The 19,502-nt window shown below is 48.9% G+C and overlaps 1 protein-coding gene across 2 annotated transcripts in view; it reads right to left on the reverse strand.

The window, feature by feature from the left end:
• The window catches only part of Inpp5d (inositol polyphosphate-5-phosphatase D), a 118,422-nt gene that overhangs the window by 48,188 nt on the left and 50,732 nt on the right, over nucleotides 1-19,502 (reverse strand). For both annotated transcript variants that reach the window (XM_042679057.1, XM_042679056.1), the window contains 3 exons: nucleotides 18,728-18,908; nucleotides 13,043-13,183; nucleotides 6,079-6,166 (listed from right to left, as the gene is read on the reverse strand). In XM_042679057.1, the coding sequence (XP_042534991.1) occupies nucleotides 6,079-6,166; nucleotides 13,043-13,183; nucleotides 18,728-18,908 (410 nt within the window). The remainder of the gene's footprint in view (nucleotides 1-6,078; nucleotides 6,167-13,042; nucleotides 13,184-18,727; nucleotides 18,909-19,502) is intronic.

The following is a 19,502-nucleotide window of genomic DNA, read 5'->3' on the forward strand; positions in this document are numbered from 1 at the left end:
ATCACCATCACTATCTCCACCTCAGTACTACCATCACCAATTCCACCACCACCAGGACCACCACACCGTACTCAGACTATCTCTCCTACCACCACCACCATCAGTACCATTGCCACCAGTATTACCACCACAAATACAACTATCATCTATACTACCACCGCCAGTACCATCACCACCACCATAACTAATATCACCACTACTAGTATCACTTCCATCAATGCTACCACCAGAACCACACCTGTAATCCCAGCTACTCAGGAGGCTGAGATCTGAGCATCAAGTTTAGCCCAGGCAGGAGAAGCCCATAAGACTCATCTCCAATTAACAAGCAAAAAATGTCAGCCTTGAGTGAAAAAGCCCAGGGACCGTACCCAAGCCCTGAGTTCAAGCCCCAGGACCAGCACAGAAAAACCAGAAAAAACTTGTCAGCATTGTCACCATTGTCACAAGCCACAATATCTCCATGTCCACCATGCACCAATGAAGGTGTTATTCCTCCCACCCCAAGTTCATGTGCTGGAAAACGAATCCCCTAAATGGTAGCTAGTGATTAGATTGCTTTGGTCTGGGAGCTGGATGAATCTGTGAGCAGGTTCTTAAGGAAATGGTTCTTTGCCTGCTAGCTCTCTCTGCAAAGGTAGCGCTGCGCTCTAGACCCTCCCGACTTCCACACCCACAGGCTGGAATAAACCTTTTTATTTGTTTATTTATTTATTTTTGATGCTGGTCCTGGAGCTTGAACTCAGGGCTTGGAACCTGTCCCTGAGCTTTCTTGCTCAAGGCTTAGCACTCTACTACTTGAGCCACAGCTCCTCTTCAGGTTTTTTGAGTCATTTATTAGAGATGAGAGTCTCCCAGATTCCATGATTCTCAGATCTCAGCCTCCTGAGTAGTGAGGATGACAGGCAGGAGCCACTGGTGCCCAGCTCAAGTCTCTATTCTTTATAACTCATGTGCTTGGGGTATTTTGTTACAGCCACAGCAAGGTACTGGATCACAGCCATACCATGCCCAAGGCCATTCCCATCCCTGGCACTCCCAACCACCTGCCACCATCTCACCATCTTAATGCCTAGCAGTGCCTTCTCTAACTACGGTGTAGTTTTTCCTTCCTCCGTAATAATCTTCACAATCTGCCTGCAGTTATTTTTTTTTTAAATTCCAACATGTTTTATTTGTGAATAAAGTCAAAGCGGGAAACTTGTTTCACAAATCTATAGGTAAATGCAAAGGACTAAGAACTGGCAATGTGAATGTGCAGAAACAAACCACGACTAGAGGAATGGCTCTATCAGAGAGCAAAGCCAACCGTTATTCATCAGGGAAGGTGCCTGCAGGAATGGACCCAGACGCAAGCAAAGGCAGAGCCGAAATGCTGCCTGCTGGCCAGTAGATGGGGCTGTTTTGAGGCAGGGGCACCTGAAATCACGCCTCTCCCCCTCTTTGGCTGTATGACTTTGGGGAGATCTGAGGGAATACTACAAAGCACCAAGGAAATGGCTGCCAAAGACGGAGTTCTTGGAACAAAGAGTTTACAGAAATATTGGAACTTTCCCTATCGTTCTGCATACGAATGGCAATGGCTGGAGAAATCCTTCCGAGCACAAGTTCACTTAAAATGCGCGGCTCCTCTAGTCTTCGTTTTGCTTCAGGAGAGCAGGAAACAGTGCTGACTGAGTTCACAGCTCGGGGATACCTGAGATGTACTGTTCAAAGTCTTGTTCGATGGCTCTGCTGGTGGCAAATTTGGGAGCATTTCTGGCTGTCTTAAGTGGAGGAGGCTAACGCATCCTATGGAGAGAGAGTGGGCTGTGTCCTGCGGTGCACGGCTGAGTCAGCCCCAACAAAGAACAGCCCAGGCCAAATGTCAGTGATACGGAGGCTCAGGGCACAATTCACAGCGCAGCCCGTTACTGTTGCTGGGTGGGTGGGTATGGGTGTCACATGGAGGACTTGAACTCCTGCTATTCCCTTTGCTTTCTCCCCCTGAACTCCAGTACTGGTTTTTGTTTTTTCTGTCATGGGGAACTCTGGGCCTGGGCGCTGTCCCTGAGCTCTTCAGCTGAAGGTGAGCGCTCTACCACTTGAGCCACAGCACCACCTCTAGTTTTCGGGTGGTTTATTGGAGATAAGAGTCTCATGAACTTTCCTGCATGGGCTGGCTTTGAACCGGGATCCTCACATCTCAGGCTCCTGAGTAGCTAGGATTACAGATGTGAGCCACCAGCACCCACCTCGGGCAGATATTCTTAACACTGAGTTATGCCTCCAGCCCTGATTTTTGATCCATTTATTTATTTATGTTGGTTCTGGGGCTTGAACTCTGGGCCTGGGCGCGGTCCCTCAGCTCTTCAGCTCAAGGCGAGCGCTCTACCACTTCTTTGCTCCTTATTTCTGAGATAGGGTCTTGGTTCCTGCCTGTGTGTGTGTGCTTCCAGGTAGCTAGGATAACATTACTGTGTTCAGCTCTTCCTTAAGAAAAAGGATCTCAAAAACTCTTTTTTCCAACCCGGCTAGTTAGCCTTGAACTTCAAGCTCAACTATCTCAGTCTCCAAAGTAACTAGGAAGACAAGCGTGAGCCCCTGGGGTCTGGTTTCCCTTTTGCTTTTTAGCTGCACCTTTAAAGGAGAAAGCAGGCTCCAGGGAAGGTAAACAAACCCTTTCTCACGTGCAGACCCCACCCCAGGCTCTCGCGGCCCACTGGCCAGCAATTATTTAGACTAAGCTTCATATTGTGCCCACCCAAAGCCCTTTCTCCCTACTGGGCTGGAAGTCCTCCCCCCCCTCCCACAGATGTCAGCACACGCCCAGCCATCCCCACCCCCTCAGTGTGGGACTTCCTGGCCAAAGCACAGGTGAGGAGATGAGGGGCGGAGCCAGATGGTGGTGGTGGTGGTGGTGGTGGTGAGTCAGCACTGAATTCAGTCCCGGGCTTCTTGCTTCTACTCCGCAGCCTGAGAATGCCTCTCTTGATCATGGATTTCAAAGGCACATCAAAAATGACAACCAGCGCTGGTGGGTCACACCTGTAATGCTAACTACTCAGGTGGCTCACAGCTAAGGAGCTCAGTTCAAAGGCAGCCCAGTGGGGAAAGCCCAGGTGATCCTTATCTCCAATCAACCACCCAAAAGCCAGAAGTGGAGCTGTGGCTGTAGGAGTGGAGTGCTAGCCTTGAGGGGGAAGCTCAGGGACAGCGCCCACGCCTGCGGGCAAGCCCTAGGACTGGCGCGGAAAAAGAAAAACCAAAAAAGACAATTAGTAGGCTTTGGTGGCTCACACCGGTAACTCTAGCTATCCAGGAGGCTGAGATCTGAGGATCCCAGTTCTAAGCTAGTCCAGGCAGATAAATCCAAGAGACTCTCACTTCCAATTAACCATCAAAGAGCTGGAAGTGGAAGTTTGGCTCAAGTTGTAAAGTGCCTGCCTGAAGTGGACAAATGCTAAGCAAGAGAGGCCCTGAATTCAAAGCTCTGGTACTGGCACAGGAGAGAGGGAGAGAGAGAATGACATTCTCAGCACGGTACTTAGAGCTGAATCCGTAATTTTAGCTTCTCAAGAGGCTGATATCTGAGGATCACAGTTTGGAGCCAGCCCAAGCAGATAAATCCAGGATACCTTTTTTTTTTTTTGGCTTGAACTCAGGGCCTGGACACTGTTCCTGCGCCTCTCTGCTCAAGGCTAGCACTCTACCATTTGAGCCCCAACGCCACTTCCAGAGGAATCGAACCCCGAACTTCTACCACTAAGCCATATTCCCAGCCCCAATCCTGGATACTTTTACCTACAATTAGCTAGCAAAACAATTGGCAGTGGAGGCGTGGCTCAAGTGAAAAACACCAAGCGAAAGCAGGAGGCCCTTAGTTCAAGAGCCAGTACCCCAAATAACAAACGACAACTACAAAACAACAACAAAACAACTCTCCCCAAATCTGTTTCCTTTCAAGACTCGGGGTCTGACGGGCTGAGGAACAAGACTCATTCACCACGCCATGTCTACTTGTGCCTCCGCCCTGTCTCTGTGGCTCTGTGGCACCTCTCAAGACAGACACTTTGTCCTCTGCCAGGTAGCTCCATTTTCCTGACAGCCGCAGGGCCATCTCTGGAGGGCTCCTCTCCTAGTGTACTTCAAAGATTTGGGGGTGTGGTCTTCCATTCAAACCAATTAAATTCTGCTATCTGCCAAGGCCCTTGTTTTGTCTATACTTGCTTTTACTTTCTTAGAAATTAATCCATCATTCACTTCAAAGAAAGCAAAAACAAAAATTTTCTTCATGAATTTTTTTTGGCAGTTATATAAATAGAACACAAATGTGTTTTTTTCTTGAAAAAAAAAATTAAACCACGGTGGAAGACCAAAATAGGCTGTCTCAAAATATTCTGTGGCATATTTCAGGATGGCTATTCAGAGAAACTGCAATCCTGCAAATAGCTGTGAAAAGCTGTAGAAGACATCTGTGGCCATCCCTATTAGGAAGATCAGAATCCAGCAGGAGAAGCTCTCGGCCATCCCCTCCCTCACCCGCCGTCTGGGAAGCTAGGAAGGCTGCACGGACAAGACACTTGGCAGGAGAGGCTTTAGCATGACCTTGAGCTTCTGGGCTCAGGGGGCCAGCCTAAGCCTCTTGAATAACCCGGATTACATGCATAGACCACACCACTTGGCTCGATTATTCTTTAGAAGGCGGCTATCTGACAGACCTGCAATCAGAAGGCCACCTTCCTTTCCAGGGCACTTCCTGTTTCTCCCTACATAACTTGCAAGTTCAAAGTGGTACCACCAAGATGAAATCCAAGCCCCCCCCCCCCGAGTCTTTTCTTTTGCCTAGAGGTGGTACAAAAACTTCAATATGGGGTCTTTCTTTGAGCCCCACAATTTGGGAGTCTCTCAAGAGTATTTGTGCAAATACTAAACATGAATGCCCTTTCTCCTCTTACCGAGCTATTGTTTGTTCCAGAGGTTTAAACTACGGAACCTATACACAGTGAAAGAAAAGATTTGTCAGGTGCCTCATGCCTTTAATCCTAACTATGCAGGAGGCTGAGATCTGGAGACTGTGATTTGAAGCCAGCGAAGGGCAGGGAAGTCCAGGAGACTCTTAATCTCCAATGAACTCTTCAGAAAAAGCCAAAAGTGGCGCTGTGGCTCAAGTGACAAAGCGCTAGCCTTGAACACATTACATTCCCTTTTCCTCAATCCCACACGGCCTCACTAGGTTCAGATCCTTCTGTCTTGGATGTGGAGGTATGGCTCAAGTGATAAGAGCTCCAGCTTTGAGTGGAAAAGCTCAAGGTCCTGAATTCAAGCCTCAGTACTGCACATACACTTGCCTTAAGCCTTCCATTAGTCTCCATGTTGTGGTAGCATTTGTTCTTTTCACTTGGCAAACATGCCTAGAAAAGTCATCTGGCTTGTTGGGGGTGGGGGGGGGGCTGCACACGCGATCCCTACCCCTTAGCTTTTTTTGGCTAAAGGCTGGTACTTTATCACCTGAGCCACAACTCCACGTTCAGCTTTTTGGTGGTTAATTGCAGATCAGAGTCTCACAGACTTTCCTTTCCAGGCTGGCTTTGAACCAGGGACCGAAGATCTTAACCTCCTGAGTAGCTAGGATTACAGGCGTGAGCCACCAGCGCACATAAGACTTCAAGAATCTATTCTTAAAGAATAACTTGACCTTTGGAAAAAGGCATGAAGGAAGGACACCTTCACCCTCCTCCCCTCTGCTCTGGTAGGGGAGCTTGAATCTAGACTTCTTGTAGTTTTCTTTCTGTTTCCGATGAGAAATGTTGGGACCGGGCCCGGCATTTTTCTTCTCATTCAACACTGAGGACTTTGATTGGCAGGTGTATAATTTGAAAAACTGATTTCTCAGATCTATAGCTGGCAGTGGGAAATGCCTTTTCCAGATGAGAAGGATGCAGGGGTCCCCACCCCACCCCAGCGTACCTGACACCCCAACAAACATGGGGGCCCGATGTACCTGACTCCCCAGCAAACATGGGGTGGGTGGTGCGCCCTCCCTCATCTCCCAATCATGGTGATGAATGTCACATTTCCAACCCCGAGACCCTTTACCTGAAGACGAGAGCGAAGACCTGGGGACAGCTGCTGGTCAAACAGCCTCTGTAGCGACTCCAGGGAAGGCAGAGTCCGGGTGACTTCCCTGCAGGTGAGGGGGGCCGGAGAGCAGCAAGGGTTAGTGAGGAGCGACCGACGGCGAGTCCCAGGCCGCACACGCCCCAGCAGGAGAGCTGGCCCACACCCGCCTGGCACGCAGGTGATCCTGCCTCCCGTAAGGACAAGCCCGGGCAAAGGTCAATCTGCTCAGCGCTTGGCCCACCCACCTACCCAGACCCCCACCGTTCCCCAGCCCTATCACACTACATTGGTGATGACCACAGCTCAGTTTACCTGGTTTGGCTTAGTGCCAGATTAAATTAAAATCTATAAGCACAAAACTTGGAAATCACTTAGGGATCCACGGATCCCAACCTTTGGTTTTTATAGCACACACACACACACACACACACACACACACACACACACACACACACACACACACAATGCAAATTTTTGGACTCCAGCCTCCAAATGGAATCTGCATTTTAAATAAAAGGCTTTCTGGGACTGGAGGGTTCCTGGAATTCCGATGCAAATCCTTTCTTAGCGCTTTGGGGGCAGGGCAGGGGCTTTTTCCATTGACAATGTCAATTCTAGGACTTGGATTCTTAGTCCACCCTCTTCTCTCTTTAAAATAAAAAAAAATTAAGTGGTTGCACGGGCAGGTTCAGTTCCGCAAGTCAGATGATGAGTGTAATGCATTTTGATCAATGTCACCCCCTTCCATCCTCCTCCTCCGCCTTTTCTCTCATCTCTTTCAAATATGATGAGTAATTTTGCATTTATTTGTCCACTTATTTCATCAAAATTGCTCATGGCTAGATGCCCGTAGCACACGCCTGTAATCCTAGCTTCTCAGGAGGCTTAGATCTGAGGATCGATGTTCAAAGTTAGCATGGGTACAAAAGCCTGTGAGACTCTTAACCAATCCACTGGAAGAAGGGAGAGGATTCGTGTCTTAAATGGTAGAGCCTTGAGAGAAAAAGCTAAATGACCTAGGCAGGTACCAGTGGCCCATGCCTGTCATCCTAGCTTCTCAGGAGGCTGAGATCTGAAGATGGTAGGTTAAAGCAGACCCTGGCAGGGAAGTCCATGAGACTTTTATTTACAATTAAACACCAACACCCCCGCCCCTCCCAAGAAGTAGAGCTGTGGCTCAAGTGGTAGATTACTAGCCTCCAGCAAAAACAAGAGCTCAGAGCCCAGGCCTTAGGTTCAAGACCCAGGACCAACATAAAAAAATGTTTTTTAAAAAATAAAAAACTAGGGCTGGGAAGGTGGCTCAGTGGTAGAGCGCTTGCCTTGCATGCATGAGGCCCTGGGTTCGATTCCTCAGCACCACATAAGCAGGAAAAAAGAAAAGGCCAGAAGTGGTGCTGTGGCTCAAGTGGTAGAGCGCTAGCCTTGAGCTGAAGAGCTGAGGGACAGCGCCCAGGCCCAGAGTTCTTGCCCCACGACTGGATCCCCTCCCCCCCAAAAAAATAAAAAATAAAAAAACTATAGCTCATGTCAGTACCAGAAGATGGCTGAATATGATGAGCTTAAGAACTGTCTTCTCATGGCTACAGGTGATGTGTAACAACTCTTTCTCTGATTTCTATCAGGGCTCTTTATTTAGCATACAGGGGTAGGAGTGTGGAACTCCTGGAGTTTGGGTCTAGGGTCTAAAACTGGTTTCAATGTACCAGTGACGGGCACACCAGGACTGTTCAGACATGCGGATCCAATGTCTTATCTGCATTTTTAAAAAATTTCTTTTTTTTCTCTGTGTGTGTGTGTGTGTGTGTGTGTATGTGTGCCAGTATCATGCTTTGAACTAATGGACTCCTGCTTGCTTGGCTTGTTTGCTCATGTCTGCTACTCTATTACTTGAGTCACTACTCCAGTCCAGCTTTTTTCTGGTTCTTTTGGAGATAGGATCTCATACATGTTTCTGCTGGGCCGGCCTCTACCTACCGTCTTCTCCATCCTCTAGATGTCACCTTCCTGGGTAGCTAGGATTACAGGCATGAGCCATTGGTGCCTGGTTCTCTTCTTTTTTGGCTGGTCCTGGGGCTTGAACTCAGGGCCTGGGCACTGTCCCTGAGTCTCTTTGTGCTTAAGGTTATAGCGCTTTACCACTTGAGCCACAGCACCAGTTCTGGCTTTTTCTGAGTAGTTTTGTTGGAGATAAGAGTCTTACAGGCTTTCTTATCTGGCTGACTTCAAACCATGAAGTCAGTCTCCTGAGTAGCTAGGATTACAGGCTTGAGCCACTGACCCCAGCTCTCTTCTTTTAATGTGAATAGCAGTAAACATTAATACTGATGACTACAACATGTCTGAAGCCTTGAATGTACCTGAATTTGTGGGGTGTGTGTGTGTGTGTGTGTGTGTGTGTGTGTGTGTATGCTGGTCCTGGGGCTTGAACTCAGGGCCCTGGGCTCTGTCCCTTAGCTTGAAAATTGCAGTCTGAAATCAGCCCAGGCAGGAAAGTAATTGAGAATCTTGCCCCCAATTAACCATCAAAAACTAGAAGTAGAGTTGTGGCTCAAGTGGTAGAGTGCCAGCCTTCAGTGAAAAAGCTAAAGGAGAGTGCCCAGGCCCTGAGTTCAAGCCCCAGTACTGTCAGGTATGCACACATGCATGTACACACACACACACACACACACACACACACACATACACACACACACTCCTCATCTTAGCCATGTTTTGGGTAATAGATACACCTTAAACCTGTTTTCTCAATACTTGATTGCTTATAAAATGATGAAGTGTTGCTAGAAATTCAAGATAGAGCCTCCAGATAAATACCAGGAGGCAACTCACTATTTTGGGTTTTCTCTACTGACATTTCCTACATGTGAAGTACTGAAGTTTTTACCTTCCTTTCTTATTTCTCCCTACATTTTTTTTTTTTTTTTTTTTGCCAGTGATAGGGCTTGAACTCAGGGCCTGGGCACTGTACTGGAGCTTTTTCCGCTCAAAGCTATTGCTTTACCACTTAAAGCTACAGCGCCACTTGTGGTTTGGGGGTGGTTAATTGGAGACAAGAGTCTCATGGACTTTCCTGCCCAGGCTGGTTTTGAACTGTGATCCTTAGATCTCAGCCTCCTGAGTAGCTAGGATTACAGGCATGAGCCACCAGAGCCTGGCTATTTCTCCCTACTTTACCTTGCTTTACTGAAAGAAATCCTTGTTAACCTTCTGCTTTATGAGATTTTTTTCCTGTTGTGAGATCCTTCAAAATGCTTTCCATCATGGAGCTCAGCCAAGTTTCTATGAATTTGTGAAAACTAAGAAGCTTGGGGTTCCCCTTAATTTTCTCTTCCTCCAGTGAACATTCTGGAGGCTGCCTCTGGGGAACTGGGAAAACTTTCCACGCCATGCTTTGTCTGTTTGGACCTTCCAGAGGTCGCACCATCCTCATCCTGTTCTCTAAAAGTCATTTCATTTCCCTCAAGATTCCCAATCAATTTCTATCCGCAGCAGGCACTGAAAAGCTGGTTTTGCTGAAATCTCAGGTCCATGTTTAGTGGAAATCGGGATGAAAGCTATGCATCACTGCTTCCATTTTGCATCTTCCTTTATGCTCAGTTTTTCCCTCCCCTGTAACTAATTTTGGGTTCCGGGAAGGACATCTTTACAACCCCAAGGAAAGGGACAGCTGGGCCCCCAAGGCTCAGATCACCTGTCAGGGGGCAGGGGCTCTGTGACGAGGACCGGCCTGACCATGAAGAAGACAAAGCAAAAGCAGCTTGCTGAGACCACTCCCTAGGACCACCCAAGCCACCTATGACCAGGGCCACAATAATTCTTAATAATTCCCACCCAAATGCTGCTTCTATTCAGACCTAAAGCAAGCCAGGCGCCGGTGACTCAACCCTGTAATCCTAGCTACTCAGGAAGCTGAGATCTGAGGAATGAGCGTTCAAACCAGACGTGGCAACAAATCAGTGAGACTCTGGTCTCCAACATGGCTCAAATGGTAGAGCAGCAGCCTTGAGAGGGCAAAGCTAAGCAAGATTGTAAGGTTTAGAGTCTAAGACACAGTATGAGCAAAAAAAACCCAAAACAAACCAAAAAAACCCTCTGGTGTTACATCAAGGACTTCTGACCCTCAGAACTTTTCCTTTGCTTTTTTCCCAAGATCTTTTGTCTCTTTTTTCATGTGTGTGTGTGTGTGTGTGTGCGTGCGCACGCGCGTGTGTGTGTGTGTGTGTGTGTGTGTGTGTGTGTGTGTGTGTGTGTGTGTGTGTGTGTAGGCCTGGGCACAGTCCCTCAGCTTTTTTTTTTGCTCAAGGCTGGCCTCCTACTACTTGAGCCACAGCTTCACTTCCAGATATTTGGTGATTAATTGGAGATAGGAATCTCATCGACTTTCGTGCCTGGGCTGTTTTTAAACCATGATCCTCCGATCTCAGCCTCCTGAGTAGCTAGGATTACAGGCCTGTCTAGGATCTTCTGAAATTTCACCTTTCAGTTAATCAAGTTTCCACACCTGGCTATCAGTTGCAGGAGGAATTTAGAATCTTGTGGTGCCTCTAATTCCAACATGAAGTTAACTGTTCAGTAAACACAGACACGAAACAGGCACCTGAGAAGCCGGCATGTGGGGGAAGCTGCTGTCAACATAGTAATGACTTTGGGAGGTGGCGTGGTTCTGAGGATGTCCAGGTAGCAGTGTGGTCCCGGGAGCTCAGCCAGGGTGAAGAAATGCCAGAGGACAGACTTAAAAACATATATCCTCCTCAATGAGAGTCTGGCAAAGATCAGGGCATGTCTGTCCAAGCAGAACAAAAGCTGGCTGTCAGCTGCCGTGAAATGATGCTTTACAGGGTCGTTTGTATATGTTTCCCCCGGCAATAAGAGCTTTATAACAGTATCAAATGGAACTACGTTTGCCATGGAGACCTATAAAAATGATCAGCATCCAACTGGCTATAAAAGAACATTCATTGAAAGCCAATTCAGCAGAATTAAGCCTGACCTGCCAATGATAACTGCTCAATTTGTCAAAAATTGTCAGATTTACCAAAGGCGCTGCTTTTAAGAGACTTTAAATGGAAAGTGGGATTTGATTACAGATGATGAAAAAGTTTCTTTTCTGCATACTAACTAAGTTCAGATTGATGGATAGAGCAGAAAAATTGACAAGAGACCTTTAAAACTGCGGAAAGTGGGCTGGGAAGGTGGCTCAGTGGTAGAGTGCTTGCCTCACATGCCTGAGGCCCTGAGTTCCATTCCTCAGTACCACATAAGCAGAAAAAACTGGAAGTGGTGCTGTAGCTCAAATGGTAGAGTGCTAGCCTAGAGCTGAAGAGCTGAGGGACAGAGCCCAGGCCCAGAGTTCAGGCCCTACAACTGACAAAAAAATAAATAAAAATGCGGAAAGTTACTGAAATACAAACCAACCCAGGTTGGAAAATTGCGCCCATGCACAGTGCTGTTTTCCCAACCAAAACAGATGCTTCCATTGTGATGGGTTTGCTTTGGCTCCCTGTGACTTCAGTGAGATGCTTTGGAATGTTATCTTCTCCCCGACCCCCAGGTTTTAAGTACTCAAATTTTATTTATTTATTTATTTTTATTTGCCAGTCCTGGCACTTGAACTCAGGGCCTGAGCACTGTCCCTGAGCTACTTTTGCTCAAGGCTAGCACTCTACCACTTGAACCACAGCACTACTTCCGGCTCTTTCTGTGTATGTGGTACTGAGGAATCGAACCCAGGACTTCATGCATGACAGTCAAGCACTCTACCATTAAGCCACATTCCCAGACCAGTACTCAAAATATTCTTAGCTAATTCCTCTGCTTTTGTACCATCTTATTTTTGGACTTCTAACCATTACAAGGTACTTAAGTTCTTCTTTTGGGGGGAGGGGCTCCTGGAACTTGAACTCTAGGTCCGGGTGCTGTCCTAAGCTCTTCTGCTCAAGGCTAGTGCTCTATCACTTGGGCCACAGATCCACTTCCAACTATTTCAGTGATTACTTGTAGATAAGAATCTCGTGGACTTTCCTTCCCTGGGCTGGCTTTGAACTGCGATCCTCAGATTTCAGACTCCTGAGTAGCTAGGATTATAGGCATGAGCCCCAGCACACAGCTTAAATTCATATTTCAGGTAACTGAAAAATTAAGAGTGAAATATCGAAACGATCTTTTTTTAAAATTCAGGTATTTTTCAACTGGACAGTCATGAGTTCAATAATGGAACATTGAAGTTTTGGTGAATCAACACTTTTTAAAGATAATTGTTGTTGTTAGGGACTTGGTAGCTCATGCCTATAACCCTGGATGAGGAGGCTGAGACCTGAGGGTTGAAAGGAAGTCCTTGAGACTCTTATCTCCAAGTAATCAGCAAAAACCAAGAAGTGGAGCTCAGGACTCAAGTGGTAGAGCACTAGCCTTGAGTTTAAAAAAAAAAAAAAGTGGACTTCAGTTTATTTCTTCTGGTGCCTATGTGCTGTTTGGAGGTGGGGGCTGCAGCGGGAAGGAAGACGGCAGCATTTGTCTAAAGGAGCATAGCCTTTAGAGCTATGAGGAGAAGAGGGCTGGCACCTTCCCAGAGCAACTGCTTTCAATTAACTGTAGCTAAAAATCAAAACAGACAGGGGCAGGCCAGTTCAGTGTTGGGGTGCTGGCCTAGCATGCACAGGCCCTGGGGCCTTGTGTTGGATTCCTGTATACACACACACACACAAACACACACACACACACACACACACACACACACACACACACACACACACGATCTCTAAGCTCCAGCCACTGCCCAATTACTGTGGGTGTAACAGAGACATTGAGACATTCCGGCCAGCCCGGGGTCACTCTAATGAGTGCTTTCTTTTGCTGTGGCGGTGGCGGACTTCCTCGCAGACCAGACCAGCCGTCACCCCCAGTTCCCACCCTCTCTGTCCCCTCGAGGCCTCGTTACCCATGCAGCTCCTTGCAGAGCAGCGAGGTCAGCTTCTTCAGGTGAGGAAGGCTGCTGGAGCCCGTCTTCACAAAGTCAGAGTCCAGGGCCAGCTGAGTGCTCAGATAATCTTGGATGGCTTTCAGATGCTCTTCTGGAAGCCTAGGGAATCAGAAGCAAAATAGAAGGCTGCTTTACCCATCTGTGCCTTTTGGTTACCACGGATGAGAGTGACGATACGTTTGAAGATGCTCAGCCTCTGGCTGAGGCGCGGAAAGTCCCCTCTGTCATACCGCAGGTGCAGGGGAGCAGGTCAGGCAAGATGAAGGGGTTGGGGGGAGAAAGGGTGACTGTCTCTCTTGGGACAGGCACCTTGAGTGCTACTGTGACCATTTGAGAGCTGGGAGCTGGTAGTCCTTTCAACAGGAGCCAAGCTAGTGGCTCACATCTGTAATCCCAGCTACTCAGGAAGCTGAGAGTCAAGGGTCAAGTTTCAAAGCTGGCCAGAGAAGACAAATTTGAGAGCTTCATCTCCAATTAGCCAGCAAAAAGCTGGAAGTGGAGGTGTGAATCAAGTGGCAGAGTGTCAGTGGAAAAGCTGATCAAGAGCATGTAGCCCGGAGTTCAAACCCTAGTACAGGCGTGTATGCATGAGCACACACACACACACACACACACACCACCACCACCACCACCACCACCAAAAATGCTGGGGAATGTGTTGTAGAACTATTTCCTTATCTCCAGGTCTTCTATAGGTAGAATCTGAGAGGTGGAGGCAGGATGTAGTCTGAGATAACAGATGGCATTGGTCCAAAGCCAACTCCAGATTCACAGAGCAAGGTTTCCCGGAGCACCCCTGCAGAGAGGTCTGTGTGATCAGTGACAGCTGGGAATGGGGTCTGACTTTACCCTCCCTGATCCCTTTGGAATGAGGCCAAAGGCAGGAATTGTTCTCTGTGGACAGTGGCCTGGCTGGAGGCGCAGCCGGTCAAGACCCGGCCATGACTGTCACTCAGAGTCTGCTAAGAGCTCTACATCCTATCTCCTGGCAGATTTTGGTCTGGGTAAATTTTTAGTTTTCTTCCTATAGTGATACCACTATTTCCTGGGCATAGCATTCCAGATACTTATTCTCATTTTCTTCTTTAATCCGCAGATCCGTTTTATGAGGCAGGTATTATCACGGTGTTTTTGTTTTGTTTTATGCTCATACTGGGGCTTGAACTCAGGACTGGGCACTGTCCCTTAGCTTTTTTTCACTCAAGAGTCTTAGCTCCACTTCGGGCTTTTTGCTGCTTATTTAAAGATCAGAGTCTTGTGGACTTTTCTGCCTGGACTGGCTTCAGATCCCAGCCTCCTGGGTAGCTAGGATTACAGGTGAGAGCCACCAGGCTTGGCTTTTTTTGTTTGTTGTTATTTTGAGACGTTTTCACTCACTATGTGTCCCAGGCTGGCTTGATGCTTGAGACCCTCCTGCCTCAGCTTCTTGAGTGCTGAGGTGACTAGCAGCATGAAATAGATGAGTCAGCATTGGGTACTTAGTCACGATACTAAACCAAATCATTAAAAACATTAGCTAAGTGGTTCAAGTGGTAGACTGCTAGCCTTGAGCAAAAAGGACTCAGGGGCAGCACGTAGGCCCTGAGTTCAAGCCCCAGAACCCGCACAATCAAACAAAAAACAAACATCAGCAAACAGTACACAGGGACTACAACCTGGGAACCCACATGAAAGCCAGTGGGGATGCTCAGATGTGAGAGGAGAGCCAATGAGGACGCCCAGATTGAGAGGAGAGCCAATGGGGATGTGAGAGGAGAGCCAATGGGGATGCCCAGATGTGAGAGGAGAGCCAATGGGAATGTGAGAGGAGAGCCAATGGGGATGCCCAGATGTGAGAGGAGAGCCAATGGGAATGTGAGAGGAGAGCCAATGGGGATGCCCAGATGTGAGAGGAGAGCCAATGGGGATGTGAGAGGAGAGCCAATGGGAATGTGAGAGGAGAGCCAATGGGATGTGAGAGGAGAGCCAATGGGGATGCCCAGATGTGAGAGGAGAGCCAATGAGGATGCCCAGATGTGAGAGGAGAGCCAATGGGAATGTGAGAGGAGAGCCAATGGGAATGTGAGAGGAGAGCCAATGAGGATGCCCAGATGTGAGAGGAGAGCCAATGGGGATGTGAGAGGAGAGCCAATGGGGACGCCCAGATGTGAGAGGAGAGCCAATGGGGATGCCCAGATGTGAGAGGAGAGCCAATGGGGATGCCCAGATGTGAGAGGAGAGCCAATGGGGATGCCCAGATGTGAGAGGAGAGCCAATGGGGATGCCCAGATGCAAGTAGCAAGCACTAGCTATTTTGGCAACTCGTGGCTTGTGAGTGTGGCCTGGTGCTTCCATTGTGAAGGTAAGGCAGCAGCCCTGGCACCTCAAATTAGTCTCAAGTTGGGAATGTGATGCCAACCTCACCACTGGGGACCTGGAGGCAGACAAGCTTTTCTCACACAGAACTCAAAACTGCTCTTTAATTATTAAATTGTAGAAGTGGCTGTGTCCTAAATTATTAATTTATCTAGCACATTCTGGTGAGTGATGGTATGCTAAGCAATGCGTTGGGCTCTGAGGATTGTTAAGACAATGAAGGTCCCTCTCAGGGGATAGCAGGCTATTGGCCAGGAGAGCTCAGGGCTCCAGAAGCTGCAGGACCTGGCCAGCATGAACAGAGGAGCAGTAGAGCTCTGGGGGGCCCAAACCCTGGAACAGCAACTCCAACCCTGGAGTAAAACTTACAAGGCAGCCAGGCACCGGTGGCTCACTCCTGTAATCTAGCCACTCAGGAAGCTGAGATCTAAGGGTCATGGTTTGAAGCCAATCTGGGCAGGACTCTTATCTCTAATATTCCACTCAGAAAAAAACAAACCAGAAGTGGCACTGTGGCCCAAGTGGTAGAGCACTAGCTTAGAGCACAAAGAGGCTCAGGGATAGCACCCTGGCCCTGAGTTCAAGCCCTGGGACCAGAAGACAAACAAAATTTAAGAGGCACTGGAATGGTTTCACTTCATGCCTCCTGCCCCATATGAATGAGTCCATGCTATGGAGAACTCATCATCGACACTAAGCTTGGACGCAGTCCTCGGCCCCATCTATGGGGACAAGGAAAGTGGCCAAGTCCATGCGGGACTCAGAGCAGGGGAAGGCGGTGCAGCTTGTGGGGGGAGGGCACAGGCAGTTTCTTGATTGGACAGCAGGACATGGTAAACCCCATAGAACCAGAGGTTATTTATGGAAAGACAAAATGCTATTTCCAGTTGCCAGTGGCTCATGCCTGTAATCCTCACTACTCAGGAGCCTGCGATCTGAGGATCATGGTTTGAATTCAGCCCGAGCAGGAAGTCTGTGAGAGTTTTATCTGCAATTAACACCAAAAAGTCTGGGAAGTGGAACTGTGGTTCAAGTGGTAGAGTGCTAGCCTTGGGCAAAACAAACAAGCAAACAAACAAAACCTAAGGGACAGCACCTGCTGTGTGTAATTCGTGTAGCTCTGCCTGGTCCCACAAGGGACTCAGGGCATTAGGCCCCTGGAATTCTGGGGCGTATCTGCACTAGATGAACCTCCCCCTGACATACGACGGGGTCTGACGGAGCGGGCACGAGCAGGACCATTTTGTGTCATGCAGGCGGAGTCGCCTGTGTGAGCTGCTCATGTGGACATGCGCACTGCGACCTCTCTTCCTGTGGGATTGGGACCGCTGGGCCGCAGCTCGGGGCAGGCAGTGCAGACCCTCATGGCACCCCCTCTGTGCAGTGGGGCTGCTTTATCTTATGCTTGTGACTTCAGGAGGGTCCCCATGACCAGCAAGGCTGGTCTAGGACGCAGGGGACAACATGAAGACCTGGTGATCGGCTGAGGCAAGAGAAGGCTTCCCTGGCCAAGGGGACAACTTGGAGGCTTCATGGAGGAGCTGAACTTGGTAGGTCGGTGACTAGAAAGAGGGGTGCCCTCCATGTCCCCTCAGGAAGAGCCTCTCCCCCTCCAGCTTCTCTGTGCTTTGGGCAAGCCAAGGGCTCTCTTGCCCCCTGGTTTTCTGTTGGGAAGAGGCAGACGCCATGTCTGGCCTGACGTAGCTCGGTGTCTTCAGCCCTTCACTGTGCTCCCCATTAATCCTCCACTGCCTAATCAATCGCTCATGCACCAAGCCCTCTCGGGAGTCCCCAATTGCGATGTCTTTTGGGGCACAGAGGACGTGTGTGTGTAGTTACAGGAGTGAGCAGGTGCCAGGATGAGGAAGATTCTCTAGCTGGGAGCATGGAAAGTGGGGTGGGGCTCCAGGAGGCTCCCTCCCTCCTCAGGGACTAGCTCCTCCTGTCCAAGGCTCACAGGGTCCCACGGATGCCCCTCAAGATGGCTAATATTCACGCTGGACCTCAGGGCTGTCAAGCTAGCAATGAATGACAAGTACACAACATGCATGTATGTTGGTATCTGGATACTTAAAGCTCTAGGGTCACATTTGTGTCAGCCCGAGTCCCCTGACTCCCAACACAGGCCCGGGTACACACACACACACACACACACACACACACACACACACACACACACACACACACACACACACACACATGATCTCTCTGCTCTCTGCCTCTTAGTGGCCAGCCCCTTGCCTGACTTGAAGCTGGGCATGGGAAGTGGACCACTGCTCTGAATTTCCCAGGCCCAACTTTGAAGGAACACTCCCTCTGCCTTGGACTTTGTTGAGAACACAGGAAAAAGCAAGTGCAGCCTTCCAGGGTGGTTGGCACTTAGGAAATGCTGTAGGACTGCCGGTGACCATGGATGGTGAGTGCCATCCACAAAAATGACAGTGGCCCTCTAAGCATAAAAGTGGTCTTGCACTGACAAAGGGAATGACTGAAAGAATTAATCTTATGATTGGGAAAACATTCTAAAACTTTAAGCAAGGAGCTAGGGGTGGTTCATTCATTCATTTGTTTGTATCTTGACAAAGTCTCACAGTGTAGTCCAGAATGGCCTCAAACTTGTGATCCTCCTGTCTTGGCCTCCTAAATGCTAGGATTACAAGCATGATTATAAGAAGATAGGTTTTTTTTTTTTCCCCCAAAGATGATGGACCACGAGTTAATGTATAAGGAGATCATAAACCTTACTAAGAGCTGGGCGCTGGTAACTCATGCCTGTAATCCTAGCTACTCGAGAGGCTGAGATCTGAGGATTGTGGTTCAAAGTCAGCCTGGGCAGAAAAGTCCCTATGAAACTCTTATCTCCCATTAACCACTTAAAAACCAGAAAGTGGAGCTGTGGCTCAAAGTGGTAGAGCACTAGCCTTGTGCAAAAGAGCTCAGAGACAGTGTCCAGATCCTGAGTTCAAGCGCCACAACCAACCAACCAACAAAAACAAAAACAAAAATCAAACCAAAAAACCAACACAGTAAGAAAAACATTAGATGTTAATAGAAAAGTAATCAAAGGACAAAATAACTTCAAGGGAGGTAATCATGGCTGAATAGAAAGAAATCATGTTCCACCTTGCTCTTAAGGAACGCAGCAGAGCTGGACGTGGCTGTCAAGTGCAGGATTGAAGTCATCACCCTCACGGTGGAAGTCAGTGTCCACCTTAGAGCCTGGACCTGGGTGCTGGGTACAGGCCTGAGGAATGCTCAGGTCCCCCTGCCCCCCAGCCAGACACTCACCCACTGGTGTCCATGCTCTGCAGCCGCTGAAACAGGGTCTCGGAGAGGCTGGGCCGGCTGACCTCGGTCCCTCGGGGGGTCTCGGCTAGAGGAGGAGGCTCCTTGGCTTCGCAGGGACCGCAGGGACCAGCAGGTGGAGGGAGATTTCTAGGTGGCAGCTCCGGCGGGGACATGACACTCTCTACCCAAGACAGTGGCAGATGCCCTTGGTGAGGAGGTGGCTGCATAACCCCACCTCCAAATGCCACCACAGCACCATGAAGTCCCGCCCACCAACTTCCAGGACCCCATTTGGACCCCATGGTTCCTCCCCTCCCCACTTCCTCCCAGACTCCCTGATTAGACAGGTTGCTTCTTGCGGTAGACTTGGTTTCCTGATCCCCAAATGGGGGGCCTCCCTCTATGTCTGTCTCATTGCGGAGTTTAAACAACCCTTTCTTGGTCAGTTGGCCTCTCCAGGCCCGGGGATAGAGGGACCTTCAGAGCAGGGCCCCAGGACAGGCCTGGCTCTCAGGGACTCAGGTAAGTACCTCACATGAGCCTGAGTCCTCTCGCTCTGCACCCTCCCCCCAGTCTCTGCCCTCCAGTCTCTCTCCCCTCACACCCTTGGAGACAAATTTAAAAAGTGAGAGGGTCCCCTTGTGCACACACACACACACACACACACACACACACACACACACGGCTGCTGGGGCTTGAACTCAGGGACTTATGTTCTGGTTTAGCTTTTTTACTCAAGGCTGGTGCTCTACCTCTTGAATACATGTCTACTTCT

This window comes from Dipodomys spectabilis, unplaced genomic scaffold (assembly GCF_019054845.1).
Source record: "Dipodomys spectabilis isolate Male_0828 unplaced genomic scaffold, ASM1905484v1 ptg000051l, whole genome shotgun sequence".
Lineage (NCBI taxonomy): Eukaryota > Metazoa > Chordata > Mammalia > Rodentia > Heteromyidae > Dipodomys > Dipodomys spectabilis.